Source organism: Cloeon dipterum, chromosome X, assembly GCF_949628265.1.
Source record: "Cloeon dipterum chromosome X, ieCloDipt1.1, whole genome shotgun sequence".
NCBI lineage: Eukaryota > Metazoa > Arthropoda > Insecta > Ephemeroptera > Baetidae > Cloeon > Cloeon dipterum.
Window position 1 is genome coordinate 10,710,116 of NC_088790.1, and position 22,459 is coordinate 10,732,574.

At 37.9% G+C, this 22,459-nt stretch overlaps 5 protein-coding genes across 5 annotated transcripts; 4 read left to right on the plus strand and 1 right to left on the minus strand.

Moving 5' to 3' along the window:
• The first annotated feature begins 86 nt into the window (after positions 1 to 86).
• On the plus strand, positions 87 to 3,298 carry LOC135945843 (transmembrane protein 64). Its single transcript, XM_065493753.1, has 5 exons — positions 87 to 321; positions 472 to 595; positions 661 to 1,038; positions 2,446 to 2,607; positions 2,707 to 3,298. Exons 2-5 carry the CDS (start codon positions 476 to 478, stop codon positions 2,812 to 2,814), a joined length of 768 nt encoding a protein of 255 aa, XP_065349825.1. The 5' UTR covers positions 87 to 321; positions 472 to 475; the 3' UTR covers positions 2,815 to 3,298.
• A 777-nt stretch (positions 3,299 to 4,075) lies between these two features.
• Positions 4,076 to 5,000, plus strand: LOC135945560 (Parkinson disease protein 7 homolog). The gene is made up of 4 exons (XM_065493322.1): positions 4,076 to 4,224; positions 4,282 to 4,443; positions 4,502 to 4,709; positions 4,770 to 5,000. The coding sequence occupies exons 1-4, from the start codon at positions 4,129 to 4,131 to the stop codon at positions 4,925 to 4,927; spliced, it is 624 nt and encodes a 207-aa protein (XP_065349394.1). The 5' UTR covers positions 4,076 to 4,128; the 3' UTR covers positions 4,928 to 5,000.
• Positions 5,001 to 5,283: 283 nt separating this feature from the next.
• On the plus strand, positions 5,284 to 6,570 carry LOC135946328 (protein dj-1beta-like). The gene is made up of 4 exons (XM_065494519.1): positions 5,284 to 5,445; positions 5,503 to 5,664; positions 5,730 to 5,937; positions 6,371 to 6,570. Exons 1-4 carry the CDS (start codon positions 5,353 to 5,355, stop codon positions 6,511 to 6,513), a joined length of 606 nt encoding a protein of 201 aa, XP_065350591.1. The 5' UTR covers positions 5,284 to 5,352; the 3' UTR covers positions 6,514 to 6,570.
• Positions 6,571 to 7,129: 559 nt separating this feature from the next.
• zyd (zydeco) lies at positions 7,130 to 11,542 on the minus strand. The gene is made up of 8 exons (XM_065494518.1): positions 11,262 to 11,542; positions 9,755 to 9,964; positions 9,360 to 9,695; positions 8,605 to 8,697; positions 8,439 to 8,552; positions 8,175 to 8,387; positions 8,019 to 8,120; positions 7,130 to 7,727 (listed from the first exon to the last, which is right to left on the minus strand). The coding sequence occupies exons 1-8, from the start codon at positions 11,296 to 11,298 to the stop codon at positions 7,393 to 7,395; spliced, it is 1,440 nt and encodes a 479-aa protein (XP_065350590.1). The 5' UTR covers positions 11,299 to 11,542; the 3' UTR covers positions 7,130 to 7,392.
• Positions 11,543 to 15,284: 3,742 nt separating this feature from the next.
• On the plus strand, positions 15,285 to 21,517 carry LOC135946840 (sodium/potassium/calcium exchanger 3-like). Its single transcript, XM_065495259.1, has 9 exons — positions 15,285 to 15,478; positions 16,242 to 16,487; positions 16,927 to 17,114; positions 17,269 to 17,416; positions 17,672 to 17,788; positions 17,862 to 17,990; positions 19,616 to 19,831; positions 19,905 to 20,006; positions 20,585 to 21,517. Exons 1-9 carry the CDS (start codon positions 15,334 to 15,336, stop codon positions 20,950 to 20,952), a joined length of 1,659 nt encoding a protein of 552 aa, XP_065351331.1. The 5' UTR covers positions 15,285 to 15,333; the 3' UTR covers positions 20,953 to 21,517.
• Positions 21,518 to 22,459: the final 942 nt, after the last annotated feature.

The following is a 22,459-nucleotide window of genomic DNA, read 5'->3' on the forward strand; positions in this document are numbered from 1 at the left end:
AGCGCAAGTGCAGCCATCTGTCGGGTGTTGCTCATTTTGCTTCCTTTGCTTTGCCCGCTGTCAAAAAACAGCTGATTAAAAAGCATTGGATACATCTATATTATTATTTTAGCCGCACGCACACCTCACGGCTGCGGGGCTGTCTCGATTTTATCAATCAAGACACGCTGACACTTCCTGCCGGCAGCATGTTGTGCGAATTGCCTTTTGGATAATCCCTGTCGTGTGCTAATCAACAAAAGATAAGACAAACACCGGCAGGGTAAATCGAAAAACTCAAGGCAAAATGCTTCAAACTACGCCGTGAACCCAAGTTTAGTGGTGAGTTCATGAATTGAGCGGCACTGAAATTTGTATGCATGTATGCACGCTCGACAGCTCGCAGCAGGGCTAATTTTAGAACGCACAGAGTGCCAGCCCCATTGTTTCTCCGGAAAAGAGGTGTGACAACGTCCTGTTTGTTATTTTTAGGGACATGGACGCGGAGAAAGGTCTCGAGGAGGACATCAAAGTGCAGATCTTGAGCGTGGGCTCCATCTGCAACTGCCTCATATCGGCCCTGGCCCTTGTCTCACTGGTGTTCGTCGTTTTTCAGGTGCGTGTTCGACTCATCTTCGGTATTGATCTCTTTGTTAAAACTGTCGAATTTCGCTTTTGCAGTGCAAGGAATACCTGCGTCTCGTCCTGCTGTGGATCGAGCAGCAGGACTCAGTCGTTGTGTACCTGATTTTCGTGGTGCTCTTTACTGTGGTCTCGTTCCCCTTCACCTGGGGTTACATCTTCCTCAACCTAGCTTGCGGCTACCTCTTCGGCACCCTCAAGGGCCTGCTGGTGGTAGCCGTGGCGGCGGTAATCGGCATCACCATCGCCCACTACGTCATCCAGACATTCTTCGCCGACCTTGCCATGCAACGAATGTTCAACGGCGACACGGCCAAGGCCCTGCTCGCCGTCATAGCTGGACCAAACGCGTTCAAAGTCATCCTCTTTGCCAGACTTACGCCCATCCCCTTTGGACTGCAGAACACAATTTTTGCTGTAAGCTGAAAACAAATACAATATATAATTAACTACAAAAACTTAACGTATTAAGTTTTAGTTGAAGTTAATTGTTGTTGTTATCTTGTGGACACCTAATTAACATTATTTTACCTTACAGTCACATTCAAACCGTTTATTTAAAATATTTGAAATTTTCTGCAAAGCAATTTTCGCTCAAAGTCAATATCAGACTTAAAAGACGGCTCTTAAGTTATATTTTTTACGTTTATTATCTTAAATGAGCAGAGGTCAGCTTAGTTTTTTAACTTCACTTAATAATTCCAGTCTCTAAATAACACCTGGCGTACAACACAAAATTTATTACAGTTAAAGGTTTTGCACAGTTTTGATGCTTCTCTAACAATTAGAATTCTTAGGATTTTTAGTTTTTTGGCGAAATTATTAAAATTTTGTAGCACCAAATGATTTAAGAGATACCAATAATCTAGAGAAAATTTTTGATTGAACGGAGTTAGGGAGTTTTGGCGCTCCCGGGTTCTCCAAAGGTTAATAAAAATCTTCATGGGATTCAACATGGGAAATGTTTCAGAATCTAATTTTGAAGCCCGTTTTCACTCAATCGTGATGATTTTTAGTAGGCAGACTACTTGACAAGACAAAATCTATTGATGGATTTTAAATTTCTGGTAAATTCCCTAGATTTAAGACCGTTGCTGGGACATGACTAATTATTAACGCTTTGAGATGTTGTTTTATATATTTATAAGGTAAATATCACGTAAAATGTAGCTCCATTTTTTACATTAAGAAAGAAATTTTAAATAAATTAACTAAACTTAATTTTATAATTTTTTGTTTACAATTTTTCGGAAGTAATGAAGGATGCAGAGAAGTTTGAGTTCACATTTAACTATATTTTTTGATACCATTTTCGGGCCATTTTCTTAACATCTCTAAAATCGTTTAATCAAGAGATTTACGCCACTGAAGTGATTCACATCAGGAAAAAGGCAATGAATTCAATGGTTTCGCCAGAAACTAAAGCATCGAATCCTGAGTTTCCTTGTTAAATTCATTTTCATTGCATGCGACACTCAAGAATGTAATATTTTTTGGTTAATTTTAATGCTCTTTATTTAATCAGTCGTTGACTTTAACAGAAATGGAAGTTCAAGTATTTCGCTTCAAAATAAAAAAAAATGAGTTAACCGACTGAATTTGAGTTTCTTAAATTTCTTTTTTATGCTAAAGACCATTGAAAATTTCAATCCCTGTAAAGAAATCGTACTGAAATTTTATTAGTTACGATTGTACCCCCCAAAAAATAACTATAACATCCTACTTATTGCCATTTTTGGTGACTGGGGCTTATGAATCCAATTTATTTCTTTTGCTATCCATGTTTATGCATTGTTATCTTACGGTTGATATTTTTATCTTCAGGGGAGTTATGTCAGCTACAAAATGTACCTTTTGGCCTCTGCTACCGGTCTCTTCCCGACACAAGTGATCAACGTATACTTAGGCTCAACGCTGCGCTCTATGGAAGACGTACTCTCTGATGAGGCAACAGCTTCAACTGGTTACCTTGTTTTCGCTGTACAGGTACATAAAAATAAGTTGGCATAATTACATTTAAAACTTCATTATTTGCATTTTCTTTGGGTAATATTTTCAACAACTTCGTGCATTTTGTGATTTCAGATTCTTGTTGGCTGCCTTTTGATGGCATTTGTGGTGCACAAAGCCAAGGCAGAGCTGAAAACCGCGTTAGATGGTACTGAGAAATGTCTGAGCCAACCTTACAGATGACTCATAGAGAACAGATAACATTTTATGGAAGACTATACTTTTTACATGATTTCTATTAGTTTCAGCCAATAATAACACAACAAAATTATCTAAGTCGTTATACTCAAATCTGTTTTCACGCCGAAGAGTCATAAATCATTTTGTTTTTCACACTAAGCAACTTTGAAATTGAAGACCGATGTTTTCAATCAAACATGTAATTTTCTCTGTGATAGTATGTTAGTGCATTTTGAAGTTCACTTTCTTCGTCCGCCCAGCTATCTTGATAAGATGTTTTTATCGCATCCAGCAGTTATTTATTTGTTTATTGTTATGATATACGTTAAGCGATGCACAATTTGAGACTTGGACGCTCCAAGAATCAACTAAATACAAAAATTGCACAACTTTACCAAAGGCTTTCAGTACTTTTTGTTAATGTTTCGTCTATTGTGACCTTTATAGACTGCTTAATAAAATAAAATATATACTTTACAAAACAAGATTCCGGACCTTTTGATTTATACAGACATACAGATAATTTGAGGAATTCCCTTGTCTTTGTTTCAAAAAATAAAAATAAAAACAGATTTAACAATTGAAACGTGAGAAATGACGACGCTTTTACCAGGCTCTCCCACACATTGATATTATTAATGATAAAAAACAGAACAACTTTCAACTTCGAATTTTTCTACCAAGCCTCAACCAGACTTATAAAAGAGTGTTTCCACGAGAGATAATTTTTTAAAATAATGATTTAAATGATGTTTTGAAGCAGTTTGACGGGCCTCTTTTAATTTAAATGAAAAAACCTTTGTTAAATTTACGTTAGAACAACAAAGAATAATGCCTATAGTTTGACTGCCAACATTTTTTCGCTCTTGTGAACGGCGAGAGGCCTGATTCTCCAGATTATAACCTGTTCCCCGATTTTTTGATCCAAGACACGGCATAATTTTTCCGGCAAACCATCCTAACAACATACCAAAAAATCAAGACGGTGCTCAAACAATATTGTTAAAATTGCAGATCTCATCAAATATCTTGTAAGGAAACACCCCTACGTTTGTTCAGTATATTGGCAAATCACTAAAATTCAATTAATTATTACTAGTTAACAGCTTTCCATTAAATAAGACCTTCAATTATCATGATTTTGCTGTATGTATGTTATGGAAAATTTTCATATTTACTGTTTTGAGTAGCGAAATCTTATCAAAAACTGCATGAATTCGGTACTGGAGTGGGATTTAAACCGCAGAAAGGAGGGAAGCTACATAGTTTTGGTTTCAGCAAGCCGCATTAACAGTTTATTCCTGTCGACCACTGAGCATGATCGTGGACGGTTTGAGGGTGCTGGTGCTGATCGCCCAAGGGATAAGCACCACTGAGCTTATCCCTGTGGCTGACATGTTGCGTCGTGTCAGGGTAATTTTTAAACGGATATCATCTCAAAGGTCAAAAATTAACTCAATATATGTGCAGATGGAGGTGGTCATTGCTGGCATCGACGGGCCTCAAGCACTGAAGGCGGACTCAAACATGAATATCGTTCCGGACAATAGCCTGGACGACGCCCTGAAGAGAGGTCCGTTCAACGTCATTGTCATACCAGGAATGGAGCAAAGCGCTTATTTGGTCAGCCAGGTGGAGATATTTGAAATAATACGGAATGGTAGAGATAATGTAATTAATTATTAATTAGAACCAGAAAGCGAAGAAATTGGTGCAAGAGCATGTGGCCCAGAAAAAACTCGTGGGTGCACTGGGCGCTGGTTGTTTGACCTTGATGGAGTTTGGAGTTGGCAAAGGGAAAAGGTTCGCCGCTTCGCCAGGCTTTATTGAAGTGATGATGAGCGAGGACAAGAAAAAAGAGTGGAAATTCGTTAAGAACGAAACGGTCGTTATTGACGGTATGTATAATTCTTTTTCAACTACGACTCTATTCATTTTCTTCTCATTTTTTATTTCAGGTAACTTTATCACCTCTCATGGTATGTGGACTGCCATGGACTTTGCCTTTGACCTGATTGAAAAGCTGCGAGGCAAAAAGGAAGCAGACACACTTGCAGACTTTGTTCTCCACATTCGTCACCGTAAAAATGCAACTTTAATCCCAGTAAAAATGTAGAAAATCATTTTTGATGATATTTACATGTTTGAGTATTTTAAATAAACCTTTGGTTATGATCTGATTTAGTAAACCATTCTAGTTTTATTTTGATAAGAGCAGTGACCAGAAAAATTTTATTAAATACTGATAAAAAGAAATTGATTAATATTCTAAATGTATTGACTTTTGCGCACTGCACAGTTGCAAAATATTTTGTTCCGTTGGTGGAAATTTCCATGGCTGGGGAAATTTTAAAAGACGCGTAATGTAAACAGAATACCACAAAATAACATGCAAGATAGGATGCGCTTGAAACAAAAATCCCGTCGCTTCCTGTAAGTACAAAACAGGAAAACTATTTTCCGCTCAGGAGAATTAAAACTCTTCTTTCTCGTGAAATTTTAGCCTGTGTGATTTTTCAACTAGAAAAAGCTAGAGCAAAAATGACCGCCATAAAGACATTGCTTTTGCTCGTTCATGGCGGCGAAGATATGGAGATTTTCCAAACCGTAGACACCTTGAGAAAGGCTCGACGAGTAAGAAATAATTTATTATTAATTCGATAAATTTTTATCCAATGCCAATATTTTCAGTTTGAGGTGACCGTGGCTGGCGTGATCGGTCCTGAGACAGTCAAAACCTCAGCTGACATCAACTGCACGCCCGACGAAAGCCTGGACGACGCCCTGAAAAAGGGTCCGTACGACCTGGTCGTCCTGCCAGGTGGATTGTACGGAGCTCCAGTCCTTGCAGCGGTGGGCTCACGTTTTCTCTCCATTCTCTGAGATCATAAAATTTAAATTCTTAATTGAATGTTCAGTCAGAGAAAGTCGGCGCCCTGGTCCGCGAGCAGGAGGCGGCGGGTCGCGTGATCGCATCTATCTGCGGCGGGGGCTGGGCCTTGATGAAGCACGGTGCCGTTAGGGGTAAGAGGATCACTTCGTTCCCCTACTTCAGGAACCTGATGCGCCAGATGGACGTTAACAACGAGTGGAAAATCATCGACGACGAGCGCGTCGTCAAAGATGGTGAGCCCCTTGCCCAGAACTGGCTATGCAACAGGCACGGCGTCGGTGCACTGCCGGTTGCATAAAAGCTTTATTTTCATTTTTTGGGGTTTATAAATTAAAAAAGGCATAACGATTTCTTTTAATTATTTTAATATTTAGAAGGCAAGGACAGTAAAAATTAGAAATTCTGAGGAACGAACAAAGCCAATTTGCACTGAAATATTCAGGATGTTTCTAGGATTTATCCGCTATCTATTTTGATTTTTTCTGCTATAATATTTGTAACAAAAATCAGCGCAACGGTAATGTTTACCTGATCTTGACATCAAGGTGAATTGCAATTCAATTTCACTCGCTTTATGCACTACTTTCACCTGTTGGAATTTAATAATAAAATGCCTCCAATACCAACGCTGACATTGTTTAACTATTGGCTGTCTAACTCTTTCAGGAAACTTTATTTCGAGCCAAGGGCCAGGAACATCAGCGGAATTCGCGTTCGCCATCGTGGAGCACTTTTTAGGTCGCGAACAGGCCGAAATTCTGGCTGCCTTCTACCTGTACAACAGGGATGCCGTAATGCCGCAGAAGTAGCCATTATCCACGTTGTAATTGAATAAATATTTTGACTTTAATACAAAATTGCTTATACTTGCGATTTTTATTATTTAGACCTCGATGAAATCGAATTTTTCAACGCGGCTCTTTTTGAATATTTGCTTTGAGAAAGTGGAGTCAGCACTTAATTCCAATCAGCTCTCTGTGCTGAGCTTTCGGCATAAAGTGTAACGAAGAGCCGCAGTGATAATCGAAACCTGTGAGTCTCGCTGCTCCAAGGTAAAATCTACAACATGCAGCTCATTATGACCTTTTTGCAGCAATATTGTTTTCAGTGAAATGGCAGTTTGGGAGTCTTTGATCGTGTTCCTGCTTGTCACTTCATCCATGGCCTCCACGACCGATCTCCCCGCAGTCACAATTGGTCCAATTGGTTTCGAGTTTGCTCGGCTGAATCGGATTAGAAAAATTTATTTATCTGGCGACGCCGAGATGGACAGGACATCCAATAAAAACCTATTTTTCTCAAAGCTGATCGGTTTGATCGGAGACCATTCAAACTATGCTGAAACGAAAAGGAAAGCATTTGCAAATTTTAAAAGAATCTAAGAAACATCTTGATTTTCATGCGTGGAAGAAATAAATGGAAAAGTTTGCTGAAAATGCATTACTGAGTCTAATTGGCAAAGCAAAATAATTAACACTTGCAGAGCGGAGCTGCGTCTAGTTTCTATCTCACAACGAATTCAATATCAACAGTATCACTGGGTTGAGAGAGTAATAGATTCGAAAATGCATCATCGCACGCACATCAAAATCGGCAACATTAAAAAATCTCGATTATAATCCTGACTAAGACAAACAAAAGGCACTTCATGTATAATTATCGTCTCTCATTCCGCACAAGAAATATTTTTATCTCTCGCAGGTGGGCAGGTTGACGACGAAGAAGACGTTGAGCTCGATGACCGAGGCCAGCACGAGGAAGCACACGTACATGATCAGGCAGACGATGCCCACTTTGCGATCCAGCCGGAACTTGTTGCAGAAAAAGGTCATGTAGAGCAGGAAGAGGCTGGAGAGCAGCGAGATGGCGCTGTACTCCAGCCCTGAGGATTGAATCGTGATGTAGTGGTGGTTCTCCCGGGTCGGTAAGAACGCCGCCTTGATGAACCACGGCAGACCAAGGCAGAGCAGAATGTCGAAAGTGTTGGAGCCGATCGAGTTGCTGATACCCATTGAGCCGTGGCCTGCAAAACAAACGAGAAATTAGACCGGCTCATTCCTTATGGTATTAATTGCATTTTCACACGCGCTTGCAATTAAAAAATAATCATCCGTGAGCGAAGGAGATTGTATTATTGTACAATTTTTCTGATTCAAGATATTTATTCTAAATTGCATTGTCATTGAAAAAAGGCTGAGCAAAGGAAAAGTTAAGTTTATGCAAACGGCAACAAGGCTTTAGCAACACTATTCCTCTTTTGGAAATAATATAAAAATAAAAAAAATACGTGAATTTAAAGCCAATTTTTAATTACCTTGCTTGGCAACAATGACGCTCGAAACCGCCTCAGGTATGCTAGTTCCAGCAGCCAGGAAAGTGATTCCCATCACGCTGTCGGGAATTTTCATGGTATCGCCTAGAAATTTATTAAAAGTTTATTTGTATTTCCCAGTGATTTGTGCGAAAATACCTATAATTGTAAGGGCCCAGGAGACGATGTAGGTAAGACTGCCGATCCAGACGATGCACATGCAAAAGGTGGCGGGGTACCACTTGGTCCAGTTCGGATTCTCACAATCGGGAACGGTCAGGAACAGGATGAAGTGAATTGGCCACGAAATTATGTACTTCAACTCGATCCAAAAGCTCTTGCCCTTCGGATAGGTGCTCAAGTAGATTTTCTCTGTGCAAAGTGAGCTTCAAAAAGCTGAAAATTTGATTTTTTGTTTCATACCTGACTTGAATTCTTCCGTAACAATACAGACTCGACCGTTATTTTCTTTGTCATTCTCGTTAGTAGCCGTGGCCTTGGAGTCCGTGTCTTGGAGAGGGATGCAAGCGTCACGCGCTAATTAGGTCATTAATTAGAGCATTTGATTATGAGCTCATCTGATTTTCACCTTCCACATCTCTGCTGGGGATCGACTCAGGCTTCTTGGCATCATTCGAAAAACTCTTAAACGCTTTCTGAATGCTCGTGTCATAATACATCACTGCGACCAAACAAAAAATGGTCAAAAATATTAAATTAATTTCTAATGGCTGAATTATTGGAGAAGACGAATTAATCAATAGGTTTTTACATCTCATCCTGAGACTGAGCTGACCAAAATTTTAAATAAAAGAATAATCTTTCGATTTTTCAGGGATATCGGATATTTATGAAAGCATTAAACTTAATTTTCCAATCCATCAAAAATTTGAAATTATTTCATAAATATTAAAATATTAAAACGTAGAGTTGAAAAGATGACAAAGTGAATTTCTAGTTAAACAAATTTAAATTTCTATGTTAATGAAACTTTCTACGTCAGTAAAGTCTTGTCTTTGCTATGTACTAATATCTCTGCCTGCGTTCAAAATAATATAAAATGTTTCTACAGCACAAAAGTATTTAAAAACAATAATTTACCATATATTTTTCAAGACATTTTAAATAGATAAGAAGTGAAAAGCATCAACCGCGTGTATCATGAATGAAGAGGGATTTCAGAAAAAAAAATGAAAGCCTTGCCTCATAAATTATCACTTTTTTAAACTAAACACGACTAAGGAAATAAATAATCTAATTTTTCAGTCACGATATATACTCAAAGAAAAGGCATGTATGAGACAAATTATCGAAATTAGATAAAAATAAAATCGGATAACTCACCAGCTATGTAAATGAAGTAGATGAGGACAAGGGTAAGCGCCTCGTACCACTCGACGCGCTCATCGCGGATGGTGATAATAAGGAGGACAACAGTGATGCCGTAAGCGACGCAGTCCCTGGTCAGGGGCCACCACTCGAGCGGCACGACCATGCCGGCGCCAATGCCGCAGCACGCGGCCACCGCCAAGATGTTGAAGACGGCGCTGCCGACGATCGTGCCGACGCCGATGTCGCCCTCCGTGATGAACGTGCCGATCACGTTGACGAACATTTCAGGCGCCGACGTCGCCGCCGCCATGAAGGTGGCGCCCGCCACGTCGCCGGACATGTGCAGAACTTACAGAGAGAAATCAAAGAAATATTTAGTTGGAACGTCAAGTAATATTTTAAATTACTGTTGCATATCCTTTCGACGGCAGGAACGAAGTATTTGTCGCACACGACCGCGACTGCATAGAAACAGTAGAGGGAGATGAACAGGTGGACGATGACAGCACCTTCCTGGCGTTGCTCCTCCGTGAAAAAGTCGCCGGGGAAGTCATCGATGGCCGGCGGCGTGCAGTTTGCCGCGCTCTGCTGGCCGTCCCTCCACAATATGCGGCCAGCTGAAAAGGTTAAATTTTAAGATCACGGATTTTTTGTGTTTATTAAAATTCTTTAAATAGTCTATACACACAATATAAAATAACGATCAAATTAAAATTTACTTGCAAGAATTGGCTTATTGAAGTACTTCTGAAACTGTAAAATACAGGGTCTACAGCTGGACCGATCAATAGTCGTAATAATAAAAACGTTTCAGATTCGTGATCACTGTAAAATTACCTCTGGAAAATATAATTTTTTTAAAGAGAGATGACAGCCAAAAAAGCAAAGTAGTTTTTAAGAAAAAAAGGTCTGATTGTGAGATGACTTGTATCTTTTTCTGAGTTTTTGCGATGAACATAACTTTGATTTACTACATTATTGAAACAACAGAGAGTGAGTGCTCAGATGTACAGCTTAGAAGCACAAACATTGACTTTTCTCGTGCGAAATACACAAATATTTGCAGATTTCTGCAACCGCAGTGATTTCTTGTTAGTGCCACTTAGATCTAAAAATTAAACTATTTTAATTTTTGATTGCTGATCCCCTAAGTGAGAAGAAGTTCAAAGCTCTATCATCGGCAACGAGTCCGTCAGCAGCAGCCGTTTATTTCTACACCAACACACAGCTTTGATTGATTCCCTAAGCCACTTAATTCAAGGACGCGACGTGCAACTTAAACCTATTACACCAATCTAGAGGACTAATCTGAACACATCTGTATAGTAGAATGAAAAAAATACGAAATTAAAAAAATCAATGATGTTAGCTCTCAAATTTTTATTTTTCAGAGACGTCATTCATTTAGTTTGATTACCTATTAATTAGTTCGCAACATTAAGAAAATTAATAGCTCCTCGAACATTAACTGAATTTTTTGGCTTCAAATGTTTTCTTTCAAACTAAGCTTGTGTGAAAAATAGATGAGGAAATATTTGGAAAAATATTTTTTTATATAATCTCCTGGCGTGATTTGAAAGAAAAAACAAAAACCAACACTATCGCATTGTCTGCTGGTTGATGTTAAAAAATATCATTTCATTTGTTGGATATTTGTTTCAAGCCTTTTTATCGCAGTAATGCAAAGCTAACACAACCAGAGAAAAATGCATGAAATTGCTGCAGAGATGGGGCAAAAAATAGCATTTCATGACGATAATTAAATCCGCAAATAAGAAAAGAGCGTAAAAAGAAGACAAAAATCTGTTGCTTACACATTTACAATTGGGCAGCACTTAAAGATATTTTTTTCAATTTTTAAACAATAAAATATTTGCCTATTTAATAAAAAATTGAGCTAATTAAATAAGTTACCTCTTAAAGTGTGCGTGAAATTGTTGTTCGAGGCCATGGTCGACAACTTCTTTCCCTCGGACTTTCTGCTTCTAGTTCACCGATCTCATTTTCGTCCTTGGTTCCCAGTCAAAAGCAAGTATTAAAGAACCCCCGTCGTCGGCTAACTGATTCCTTCGGCGAGCGGAGCGGAACAAAAGAACATTAGTGCCGAAAAGATTGTTGCTCGCGCCGCAGTGGCCGATGGAATGGTTCAAGAAAGACACCTCGCGCACGCCGACTTCCAGCACCCAGCGCTGCCTGTCGGACGGCACCGAATTGTAGAGAGGTGCAAAGAGAGCATAAATATTTATTTGGAGAGAAAAATAATATTTGTTGTAAATATTTCCTCTCCATTCTAATTACATAAATCATTTACTGCCAGACACACAAAATAGTTCTTGAAACTGAACAAAAATCTTTGAGGGATGAGCTCTGAGCTGAAAGCAAATTTTACCAACATTTTTTGGATGTATATACGTGTATGCAAATATTGTGTGCTTTTTAACGGTTGCTCTGCATTCCTATTTTAAATTCTGATTTAATTTCATTGAAGGGAGTTTCCCCGTAGTAAAGCATGCACCGTCGAGAGAGATCAAAATTTACCCTCCGTGCTTGAGTTCTCTGAAATATTAGCAAATTTGGAATACATTCTATCATTTAAGCTTCGTTCATGCTTTGTTCAATTTGTGTGATTTGCTAAATTATTTGAAAATATTGCGGAATTTTACTAATATTGAAATTTGTGCCTCTGTCGATGTTGTAAGTTTGTATTTTAGAAAATCTCCGATAAATGCATTTTCATTTAAATCCTCTGCGAAACGACCCAAATAAGAACTCCGACTGAACTGATGCAGTTAAAATTGATATTAAATTAAATTATTTTACTTTTCTTATATATATAAACAGCAAAATAGCTAGCTAATGACAAAAAGTCATGGGTTCGCAGTTTCGAAATATTAAGGCAACGTGGATATTTGAATAAATCTCGAAATTGAATAATCAATATCAACTCAATGCTGATATTAAAAACTTCTATTAGAGGCAGTTTCATCAGTTAAATTATTTTCTTATATATATGAATAAAACAAGAACATTAGAGGGTAAGCACCTATTTAGTGCACCAGAAGAGAGAGGAGGTCAAGAGGAGTTAAACGGTGTGCGGATTCTGCATTCTGACGGTTAGAAGCCGATATTTGGTGGTCAAAATATTTGCAAAATTTGAAGAATCAATATTTTTTACTTTTTATTCAACTTAAAATATATTTTCTAAATTTTACCCTACATGCATGTTTCATGGTTAAAATGAGGTGGCTTGTATTTTGGGATATTTTTCATTAAATTATTAATATACCAATTAGTGTTTATGACCTAAGACTAAAAATCACACATTTAATAATTCCAAACTTAAATGAAAACTTATTATGTCTCTTTTTGGGAAGCCGCCGTCTCGAGTTAATTATTTTCTAAATTTTAAAACCATTGGCAAAGTGGTTTCTCTTCCGCCTCTCTTCTTTAATAGATGTGGCGGCCTATCCTTATTATGTACGGAATTAAGGCTTGCATATAGAAATGATTTGTGCCAGTAAGTACAGTCGGTCGCAAAATACGACCCTCACTCAGTGTGCACGGGTGACTAAGCCCACTGTCGCAAATAAAGAGGCAGAAGGGATCAAGAATATAGCAATTGATGAACACTAGCCGACGTGTGTGCATTATATGAATTTGAGGACGTGGCCCCGTGGATTGCGGTGTGTGTTGTTATGGAGCGCGTCAAAAGTAGGTTTATCAACGCTCTTGACACTCGGAAAACAGCAGCCGTCATTTTTCTTCTAGGAAAAACGAAATTTTTGTTGTTCACAAAGCCACTGACGATGAATGACACGCGTTTAAAATGTTTTCAGGAGCTGATGAATATTTATAATCAATAGATATGAATCGCTTGCATCGGTTTTGTCAACGTTTGAACAGCTTCGTTTTATGGTGAACCAACAAATCACTCTATAATTACTCGGGAAATTCAGGACACGACAAAACGATGCAGTAATTCAATACAGTTCTGTGTGCAAGAAGACAAAAGGTTGTCTCCCCAATCAACTTAATGAGCGTTGGGAAAATTAGCCGCGCATTCAACATAGCTATGCGTGAACTTGAATCCGAAGCAGCGTGTAATCATCCGTCCACATCGGCCGCGCCTTTATTTTCAATCAGCTCGATTTATTGGAGCTGTGCGACAAAGATTCGCACGTCTCTCGTGACGTCAAAGGAGGAATAACTTCCACTTGAAGCATAATAGCCGCGCCGCGCATCTTCTCCCATTCTTATCGTTCACCCGCGTCTCTCTTGTATTTATAGGCTCGCGCTTGTATCGTGTATTAAAGATATTATGCTATACACTTATCAACGGCCAGCACGCACCACGTTCAATTGCCTTCGACTCATAGTTTTGGGCAAAAGGGATAATTATGATAATCACACCTGTATATATATAATTCCATCAAATTTAATTCTGCTCAAGAAGGCGCAATTTGGATTAGCGATATTTGGAGGAAAACAAGAGCATTTTTTCTATTGCACTCTAACTTTAAAAGTCTGCTTTTAAAGACGATAATGATGAAACTTTATCAGAAAAATTTATTTTTTAATGTTCCTTTAAAAATGTTACGGATTTTTCTTTTAGTCTATCCACTGGAAACTCCAATTGCGTAATGCTTCTGCGCAGCGTAACATAAAAAAGTTAAAAATAATTAAGACTAAAACAAAAGGAAAAAATGTGTTTTTATGCATTGTGAATCTTCATATATTCAGATGTGTTTTGTACATTTATAATCACATTTCAAGCGACTGAAAAAAGAACAAAAAAGCCACACTTCATTTGAAAGTTTTAGTAGAGGACCTATTATTATATAATAGAAGGAATCAATACATAAAAAACAACCTATAGCTTATTTCTTTTCACGTGTGTGTTTAAAAGTTAGCCAACTACCTGCAGTATATGTATGTTAGAAGCACATATTAGTTTGAAGACTGATATTGAGGCGAGCTCTAGCGGGTACCTTCTGAACAAAATCTACACTCTCATGAGACTCACAGTGCTGTCTTTAAATCTAATTTTAGAACCCGGAAATTTATTGGTAAATAGGAGGAAAATGAGATAAAAGTTAAATTGGAAGATATTTTTATCTCTCACGATTAGCATTTTACCTGGCAAAACAAAAGTTAGAAATTAAATTTACTATCTCATTTATTCGTTGATTTGCATTTAATTGTTTTAAAAATTGTGATTATTAATAATTTATTCAATTAAAATTTTAGAAATTAGCAAATATTTCACCATTCCCTTCATATGAGCAATTCGTTTGCCTACGGCTGGGAGGATCGAATTACTTTTGATTGTTATTGATTTCTTTGTGCGCTTGCGAGGCAGTGGTCACATGGCAAGGATCAATTTTCAGTTTTACATGTGTCGAAATTGTCATGTTTAGGAAGCGAAAAAAAATATTGCAACTCGCTAAAAAAAATTAAATTGAAAACTATCAAGTAAAAAACCACTTACTATATTTCTTTAAAAAAATGAATAGCTTTTGTTTTGAGGGTAGTGTGCAAATGAGATAAAAACAACACTTGGATTGAGTGCAAAAAATTAAGTTTTCAACTTCATACTATATACATACTGTTCAAAAGTTTCATTGATTTTAAAAGAAAATTTTGTAAGTTGCATCATTTACCTGTGTCATTTCGTTGGCGACACGTAGTGTATTAATATAATTTTCCCTTAGTTTATTTTGTCAGTTTCTTATTTGTACCACAAAGTTAACTTACTGGATTTTGAACCGTTTGAAAAGTTTCAAATTTTAGTCTCTGTGTGTCACCGAATCCATCCCACATATTTTATAATTTTGTTAAAGCAGCGTTTACCCCTTTTGTTTGCTGACAGTGGTGAGAGCTGGGAAGCCGTAGCAGCGCCCTTTGCCCTCCCCTTCCCTCCGTAAAACCGTCTCTTTCATTGACCAGAGATCTTCTGATTATCCTCACAATCAGTTGGCGCGTGACCATGCCGGAGACTGGGCACAGCGGCCGGGCCAGGGGGGCCAGGCTCCTCCTCAGGTGGGCGCTCGTCCTCAGGAGCGGCATCGCGCTCGGAGTGCCGCTAATCTACTTTGCAATCGCAGCTCTATCGGGCGTGACACAGCAATCAGGTCTGATGTAATTGTTATTCATTGCAGGAATTTCTTGTGATAGGACAGTGTATAGAGTAGGAGTTTAATTCGAATTAAAAGAGATATGGAATCAATTCTGAAATGCTCTTGTATGGGGACAATTTAATAAAGCCCGCGGTGTGTTTGATCTGTTGTTTGGAAAGTTTTGAAACTCTCTAACATTACATATTTGTATTTTGTTTTCAAAAAGGAAGATCTCTAAAGATGCGGACTTAAAATTAACGGAAAATTTGGACGGGATAAATTGAACAATTTATTTTACTTCATTGAATATTTCCTAAGAAATAAGGAAATTTACCGCAGCCCTTATTATATTTTTTGCTCAAAATAGAAACTCACTTGCCTGATTTATGTATTTAGATTTTTAAGAATGCGATTGAGCTACAGGAATGTCTTCAACGCAGCAAAACTTTAAAGAAAAAAATTGCACAATTTGCGCAAAACCCGTTATTTATAGCACATTATTTTTTAAGTGAAAGAGGCCTGATTTGGATAGTTTATTTTTAGACCTGGTTGTAGGCATCACGTGCCATTTCAGGATTGATTAGAGGAGAGTTGAGGGTGACAACATACGAATGTTTTATTGGCGCGGTGAAAGGTGTTGAATGACGCCTCAAACACGTTTTGGCCAATCTTCAATAACTCGCTTGAAGTCGAGCAAACAAAATCACCTTATTGATTGAATAAAGCTTTTCTCGGTTTTTCGATCTCGTTTCCTAGACACATTTTTCGTGTTCTGCAGAGAGAGCATTTGCGAGCAGACGCCTTCTATCCACCTCGCGGCTGGCTGCTGAGGATGGCACAACTTTTTCACCCTTCAACTGCACTCCGCCTGCCATACACGACTTTCCCACCGACTTATTTACCGACGTAGAGAGACGCCATGGGGCTGCATTGCTGCACGCGTTTCTCGCCTTTTATCTGTTTATTTTGCTTGCGATCGTGTGCGATGACTACTTTGTGCCTAGCATTGAACGTCTAATCGAAGGCAAGTATTTCATCCACTGGCACTTTTCAAAAGAAAAACAGTATGTTGTTATAAAAATTACATAGCTTACGATTAGTCATCTCAAATATTTGTCCATATATGTTTATTCCGCGATGATGTAATGTTTCACTCCTACATTGTAGTTATTGTATAAACAAAAAAAATTTTCTGATGCATTGTTAACACTAATTGAAGGCAAGCAGTACCATTTTTGGGGTTTTGTTTAAATGTGTTTTGGACATTATATGGAATTGAAACTTGGATTCTTATCAAAATCACAGGGAAATTTTTTACAAAATTCATAATTATCTTACTTTTATTTCAATGCTAAAATAAAAGCACAGACAATCATGATTACCTCTTTTATAAAGAAAATCCATGGCAAACACATTCAACATAAATTTTTTCAATGAACTTTAATCATCTCTTGAATGAACAGTTATCGGCGTAACAGACGACGTTGGTGGAGCCACGTTGATGGCAGCAGCAACCTCATCTCCAGAGCTGTTCATCAACGTGGTCGGCACTTTCGTCACCGAGGGGGACATTGGCGTCGGGGCAATCCTCGGCAGCGCTGTCTTTAACATTTTGGCGGTGCCCGCATGCTGCGGCATTGCAGCATCAAAAGTGAGACATCCCTCTTTATGTTAAGCTCATTTAAGCGTGGAAAATTAAAAAAAATGTAATAGGCTGTTCAAAAATGCACTATGCCAAATGAAAAGAGGGAAAAAACTTTTTGTCTTAGTCTGTCAAAAAATGTAAATTTAATTTAAAATTGTAGGAAATAATGCTCGACTGGTGGCCGATGACCAGAGATTGCGGTGTGTACGTGTTGGCTGTTGTTGCGTTGATAGTCTGCCTTGCTGACGAAGTAGTTCAATGGTACGAAGCTGCGATTTTAGTCAGCATGTACGTCGGATATATAGTGTGTGAGTCATACATTTTTTCTGTTAGTGCAAGACCTTTTGATAAAATAGAAAAAAATGACGTATGCATATCAATCAGGATATGGTTTTTTAAGAAAGAAAATTTAATTAAGCCGCAAGAATAATTTTTTGACTTTTATATAAAAGTCGCAATTATTGCAATTAGTTGAAAGTTTTTTTTATGAATTTTGATATCAAAGCAATTTTTGTTGATGATCTATTTAAATGAATAAAGTATTTCATTTTAACTTTTTAAAGTGATGGTCTACAATCGGAGAATATCGCAGTGGGCAAGCAGAAAGGTATTATTTAAGTGTTGGTCCGCACCGCCTGAATCGACGCCGTTGCTGCCGCCGCAGGCGAACCAGTCAAAAGGTTTGTGATCGCCAATTTTTTCTCATAACCCTTAGAGAAGGCTGTTCATTGCTTTTGTTTCGACACGAATTAGTGCATGTCCAAGGGGTACGCGGTGAGCAGGAGGACTCCTTGTTAGCTTGGCTACACAGCTTAAACCCCAGTGAAACCAAATACGAGTCCGTCTCCACGCGACAACTGAATGAAAACATTAACGACGAAGGTATTACTAACCCGCTTTTCTCACCGCATTCATTAATGCTTTCGCTCATAAAATTTCATTCAATTATTTATTTTTCATGTTTTTTGGGTGAATTGAAATGCTTTTTCCCGTAAGTTTAAAATGTGTTGCCTATATCCGCGCTCACTAATTATTCTAGAGAACGTGCTATATTGTGTGTTATGCTTAAACTGAAAATAAATGTTTAGTTGCTTTTTTATTTAAGCTAAACATATATTATAAAATACCTTAACGCGATAGTAGAGATTAGAATCTAACATTAGGCCGGAAATCCTATTACCCCGTCATCCCCACTATAATTATTACATTGGGGGTAAAAGGATTGCCGAATCCTATTCTCTACCACATTTAACTCTACATAATTAAAACAGGAAATATGAATAATCAATCTAGACGCGATAGAGTATACAAATTTTAGGAGAAGAAATGACCGATGGAAATTAAAAAGAACTGCCAGTTGCCCTATAATATTAAGTTGGGATTTTCCGATTGCTTTTGGTGCAAATAATATTTTCAGGCTATCGTTAACTGTAGCAGTAAAAAATCCATCAAGCAGCGTCCCGAAATTCAATGACGTCGGGAATGTCGGGATTAACATAATTTCCTGATCACTCTTTTTCTCATGCAGAAGTTGTTTGATTTATGTGTACTCTATTCATGGTTATGATGTTTCCATACAGGGGATTAATTTCCTCCATTTCCTCCCTATTTCCTACTTGGTCCTGCGTTGACTGTTGCCCCAATCGGCACTGCTTTTCATTTTGCAATTTCACAAATAATGCTATCACCAAAGCGAATAGAATTACGTTAATTATCAAAGAACAGACAAAAAAGCCTATGGTACCCGGACAATCATTGCCTGGTGCATCACAACCAATTGACCCTGGTTCTGGTGACCATGTTTCTACTGGTGACCCTGTTGATGGTGAACTGTCTAAATTTCCTGCGTTTCCTTTCGTTTTTTCCAGTGGAGTTGAAGTCACAGAGTGTGGCATATTGTTAGGGGTATGAGATATCACGTTACAATTAATTTCACCTAGAAAACAACTGTTTTAAATCATTTATACAGAATAAGCTGTTTACATTGACATACTGTCATATAGCGGATGTGAGTTTTTTCTGCAGTGTAAAACTCTTTTTGGGGATTGTTCGTTCATCTTGCTGCAACTCAAAAAAATCTTCTCTTTGTACAGCTCCTTCTCATTTTTACACCCTGAAACTGGCAACTCCCAACTCCAACTCGGTTTGCACTTATGGCATTCACATTCTGCAATTTGATTAATGCGAATTAAATATAAAGCTATCAGTAAAATTTAAAAAATAGATAGAACTATGACACCTAAATAATTTCAAATATAACTCACCCTTTTCGAATTCTATAGTGACATCTGCTCTCGCATTGCAACAGATTGCAACGAAAATCAAGATATTTGTTAGCATGCTTCTTCCTAAAGAATATAGCTACTAAAAGAAAACGTTTCTGAAATTTTTGTAGATTTCACTCTTGTTTACGCCCAATCAATACAACTTAAAGTTTTTCCGCCTTCCTCTCAACCATAAACTGAGATAAATTTAAAAAATTGATTTCATTTTTGGTATTTTTTCAGAGCGTGTCATAGTTTATGACGCAGATGCAAAAGCAGTGCAGCGCGGCTGGTTCGCTTCCTGCTGGCGGGTGTTCACGGCACCAATTCGCCTCGCCCTCTTCCTCAGCATCCCCAACCAAGAGTGCTGCCCCCGCCTCTACCCCCTCACTTTTATCATGTGCATTTGCTGGATCGGCACCATGACCTACGTCATCTCCTGGATGATCACCGTGGTCGGTGCGTAAATTAATAAAGAATGAAAGAGTTTTCTGATGTTTAGTTCTTGCTAACCAACGTATTTCTTCATAAGGTGACACGTTGCGAATACCTGACAGTGTCATGGGCATCACATTCCTGGCGGCGGGCACGAGCGTCCCTGAGGTGGTGTCCAGCGTGATCGTCACTAGATCAGGTCTGCCTTAGTTATTTCGTTATTAAACGATTTTTCCAATTACTGTACATCTGTTGCACACAATTATGGAAGATATTAATTTTTTGGGGGTCCTGGAAATTAATTAAAAATATTAATTGTCTCAATTATTTATTAATTTGGCGTTGGCTTAAAATTGTAATAGAATATTATGTTTGTTTTATTAGAGTATATAGAGCATTTATTTTTTTGACTGGTGCCTCTAACAGCATAATTTTTTTGAAAATAGATGACGCAAGGATTTAAAATTGGTTTCTTTTTAAGATGCATTTTTAACGGTGTTTCAAGACCAACTTAATTTTTACAAATTTAAAAACTGTAAATCTGTTGAGGGCTTTGCTATTATGGATGTTTTTATATGATTTAAGGGATAAATTAGGACACCATTTTATTTATTTTTCCCTAAAAAAATAACACACCTCAAAGTTTTATTTTAAAATTGAAACAATTAGAAAAAATTAATAAGAAAAATTTAAGCAACAATAAATGACATGTTTTCTATCAAGATTTATTATCTTTATCTAATTCATAAATTTGCCTCGATTTTATGTAACCTATAGGTCACGGAGGAATGGGCATCAGCAACTCGCTGGGCTCAAACATCTTCGACGTGCTGCTTTGCCTGGGCCTGCCGTGGCTGATCAAGTCGACGATGCTGGCGACGGCGGTGCCGCTGGTGGGCCCAGCGCGCTCGCGGCAGGAGCTGGAGCGGGCCGTGGTGATCAACTCTGACGGACTTGAGTACAGCGCCGTCTCGTTGCTGTCCACCACGCTGCTGCTCTACGCCACCTTCAGCTGTTACCACTTCAGACTCAACAGAAGGGTCGGCGCCGCGTGCCTCGCCCTGTACGCACTCTACCTGCTGCTCGCCTCCCTCATCGAGCTCAACGTCTTCTTCACCGTCAATTTGCCCATTTGCGGCAGATAGTGGCGTACGCCATAATGAAATTCTTCCGGAAAAATAGACTAGTCAAGTATTATTATTTTTCTAAGAGAGGAAAATTGTCCTGTGAGATGTTGATTGTGTTTTAATGTTTATAGATACTAATTTTATAAATCGACAAAATAATTTTTTGTCTGAAAAATGATTTTATCCTAAAATTAAACTTGTTTAATCATTTATAGAAATACTGAAAATGGATAATAAAAAATAATTTAAAATTTGTGTAGAAAAAAAACAGCTTCCACAGCAAAAAACAAGTAACGTGCGTGTGGATTAATTTTAAAATTTTGCATGCTTATCCTCAAACCGCACAGGAGTTAAACCAATGGTTAAATGTAATTTATTCTAATATCATAATAATGTTTCAAAAAGGCAAAATAATTAATATCAAAATAAAATTGATTTAAATGTAATGGAGACGAAAACCTGAGTATATGTGACCAAATAATTTGTAACACACACAGTTTCTGTTTTGAAACTTCATTTTAAAACAATATAATTTTAATGTCAAATTTTCACAAAATCTTATCCAGCAACAATAAATCTAATTATTCCACTTTTGATCAATATAAATATAACCGCAGTTTTCTTCCCGATCAAAATACTAATTTCAGTAGAAAAATTCTGTCCAGCTAAAATTTTTTCTCATATATTTCAGCATAATCAACAGCAACTTGATTGTCAAAGGCTTGGTACATTTCATTAACCTCTTCGCCATTGTTCATGTTACTGTTTCCATTCAAATTGCCGCTAATCGTGCTAATCGTCGGCGCTTTTCTGTTATTGCAGCATTTCAGGTATAGTATCACTGCAAGAAGCACAACGTTCAAAACCGCAGACGCTGCAAATGCCGCAAGTTCCCATGAAATTAATTCAGGCATCATGGTTTCCTCAGCAGGCTCACTATATGGTTGCACAAATAGAACTGGCCGGGGTATGGTTTCTCCTTGATTGGTGGAACTTCGACTTAAGGGCATACACCAGAGAATCAAATTTTTCCGCTCCTCGATCTCCCTTTTGACAGTGGAAGTCATTGATATTATAAGCAGGAATAATAATGATTGGAGCATTTTATGTCATTCATATGGATAAAACTATACATACTAACCTTTAATTATTGGCTCGAAGCATGAATAATTACTTCATTGGGAGAAGTCGTAAGAATGGACTGAAGTTGGTTCGGAAGCGTAACAATAAACACCATCATGCACGTACCACAGTGAATGGGCACCCAAAAATATTTTCTGCATCATCAAAGTCCCGAAAAATGGACTTTTACAATTAGAGATTTCCTTTAGTGTGCAGTACCTTTATCCCTCCAGAGCTATGATACCTTGGATATACGCAAAAAGATACGTAATTATCAAGGAAGCTCTCTTGACACCTAACATTTTTGTTCTGATTGAAAAACAAAAAATAATGCTGTGTTATATTTAAGTTGCGCACGCAAAAGCGACAAAGCTGAGCTCTAAAATCAAGACCGCATCTTTCC

Coding starts and splice junctions, on each gene's coding strand:
- LOC135945843 (XM_065493753.1), top strand. CDS start 476: ATGGACGCGGAGAAAGGTCTCGAGGAGGACATCAAAGTGCAGATCTTG. Junction 596..660: donor TGGTGTTCGTCGTTTTTCAG/GTGCGTGTTCGA, acceptor TCGCTTTTGCAG/TGCAAGGAATACCTGCGTCT. Junction 1,039..2,445: donor TGCAGAACACAATTTTTGCT/GTAAGCTGAAAA, acceptor TTTTATCTTCAG/GGGAGTTATGTCAGCTACAA.
- LOC135945560 (XM_065493322.1), top strand. CDS start 4,129: ATGATCGTGGACGGTTTGAGGGTGCTGGTGCTGATCGCCCAAGGGATA. Junction 4,225..4,281: donor ACATGTTGCGTCGTGTCAGG/GTAATTTTTAAA, acceptor ATATATGTGCAG/ATGGAGGTGGTCATTGCTGG. Junction 4,710..4,769: donor CGAAACGGTCGTTATTGACG/GTATGTATAATT, acceptor TTTTTATTTCAG/GTAACTTTATCACCTCTCAT.
- LOC135946328 (XM_065494519.1), top strand. CDS start 5,353: ATGACCGCCATAAAGACATTGCTTTTGCTCGTTCATGGCGGCGAAGAT. Junction 5,446..5,502: donor CCTTGAGAAAGGCTCGACGA/GTAAGAAATAAT, acceptor CAATATTTTCAG/TTTGAGGTGACCGTGGCTGG. Junction 5,938..6,370: donor CGAGCGCGTCGTCAAAGATG/GTGAGCCCCTTG, acceptor TAACTCTTTCAG/GAAACTTTATTTCGAGCCAA.
- zyd (XM_065494518.1), bottom strand. CDS start 11,298: ATGGCCTCGAACAACAATTTCACGCACACTTTAAGAG. Junction 8,388..8,438: donor TACGGAAGAATTCAAGTCAG/GTATGAAACAAA, acceptor CACTTTGCACAG/AGAAAATCTACTTGAGCACC. Junction 7,728..8,018: donor CGTCATTGTTGCCAAGCAAG/GTAATTAAAAAT, acceptor TTTGTTTTGCAG/GCCACGGCTCAATGGGTATC.
- LOC135946840 (XM_065495259.1), top strand. CDS start 15,334: ATGCCGGAGACTGGGCACAGCGGCCGGGCCAGGGGGGCCAGGCTCCTC. Junction 17,417..17,671: donor GTACGTCGGATATATAGTGT/GTGAGTCATACA, acceptor AACTTTTTAAAG/TGATGGTCTACAATCGGAGA. Junction 20,007..20,584: donor CGTGATCGTCACTAGATCAG/GTCTGCCTTAGT, acceptor TGTAACCTATAG/GTCACGGAGGAATGGGCATC.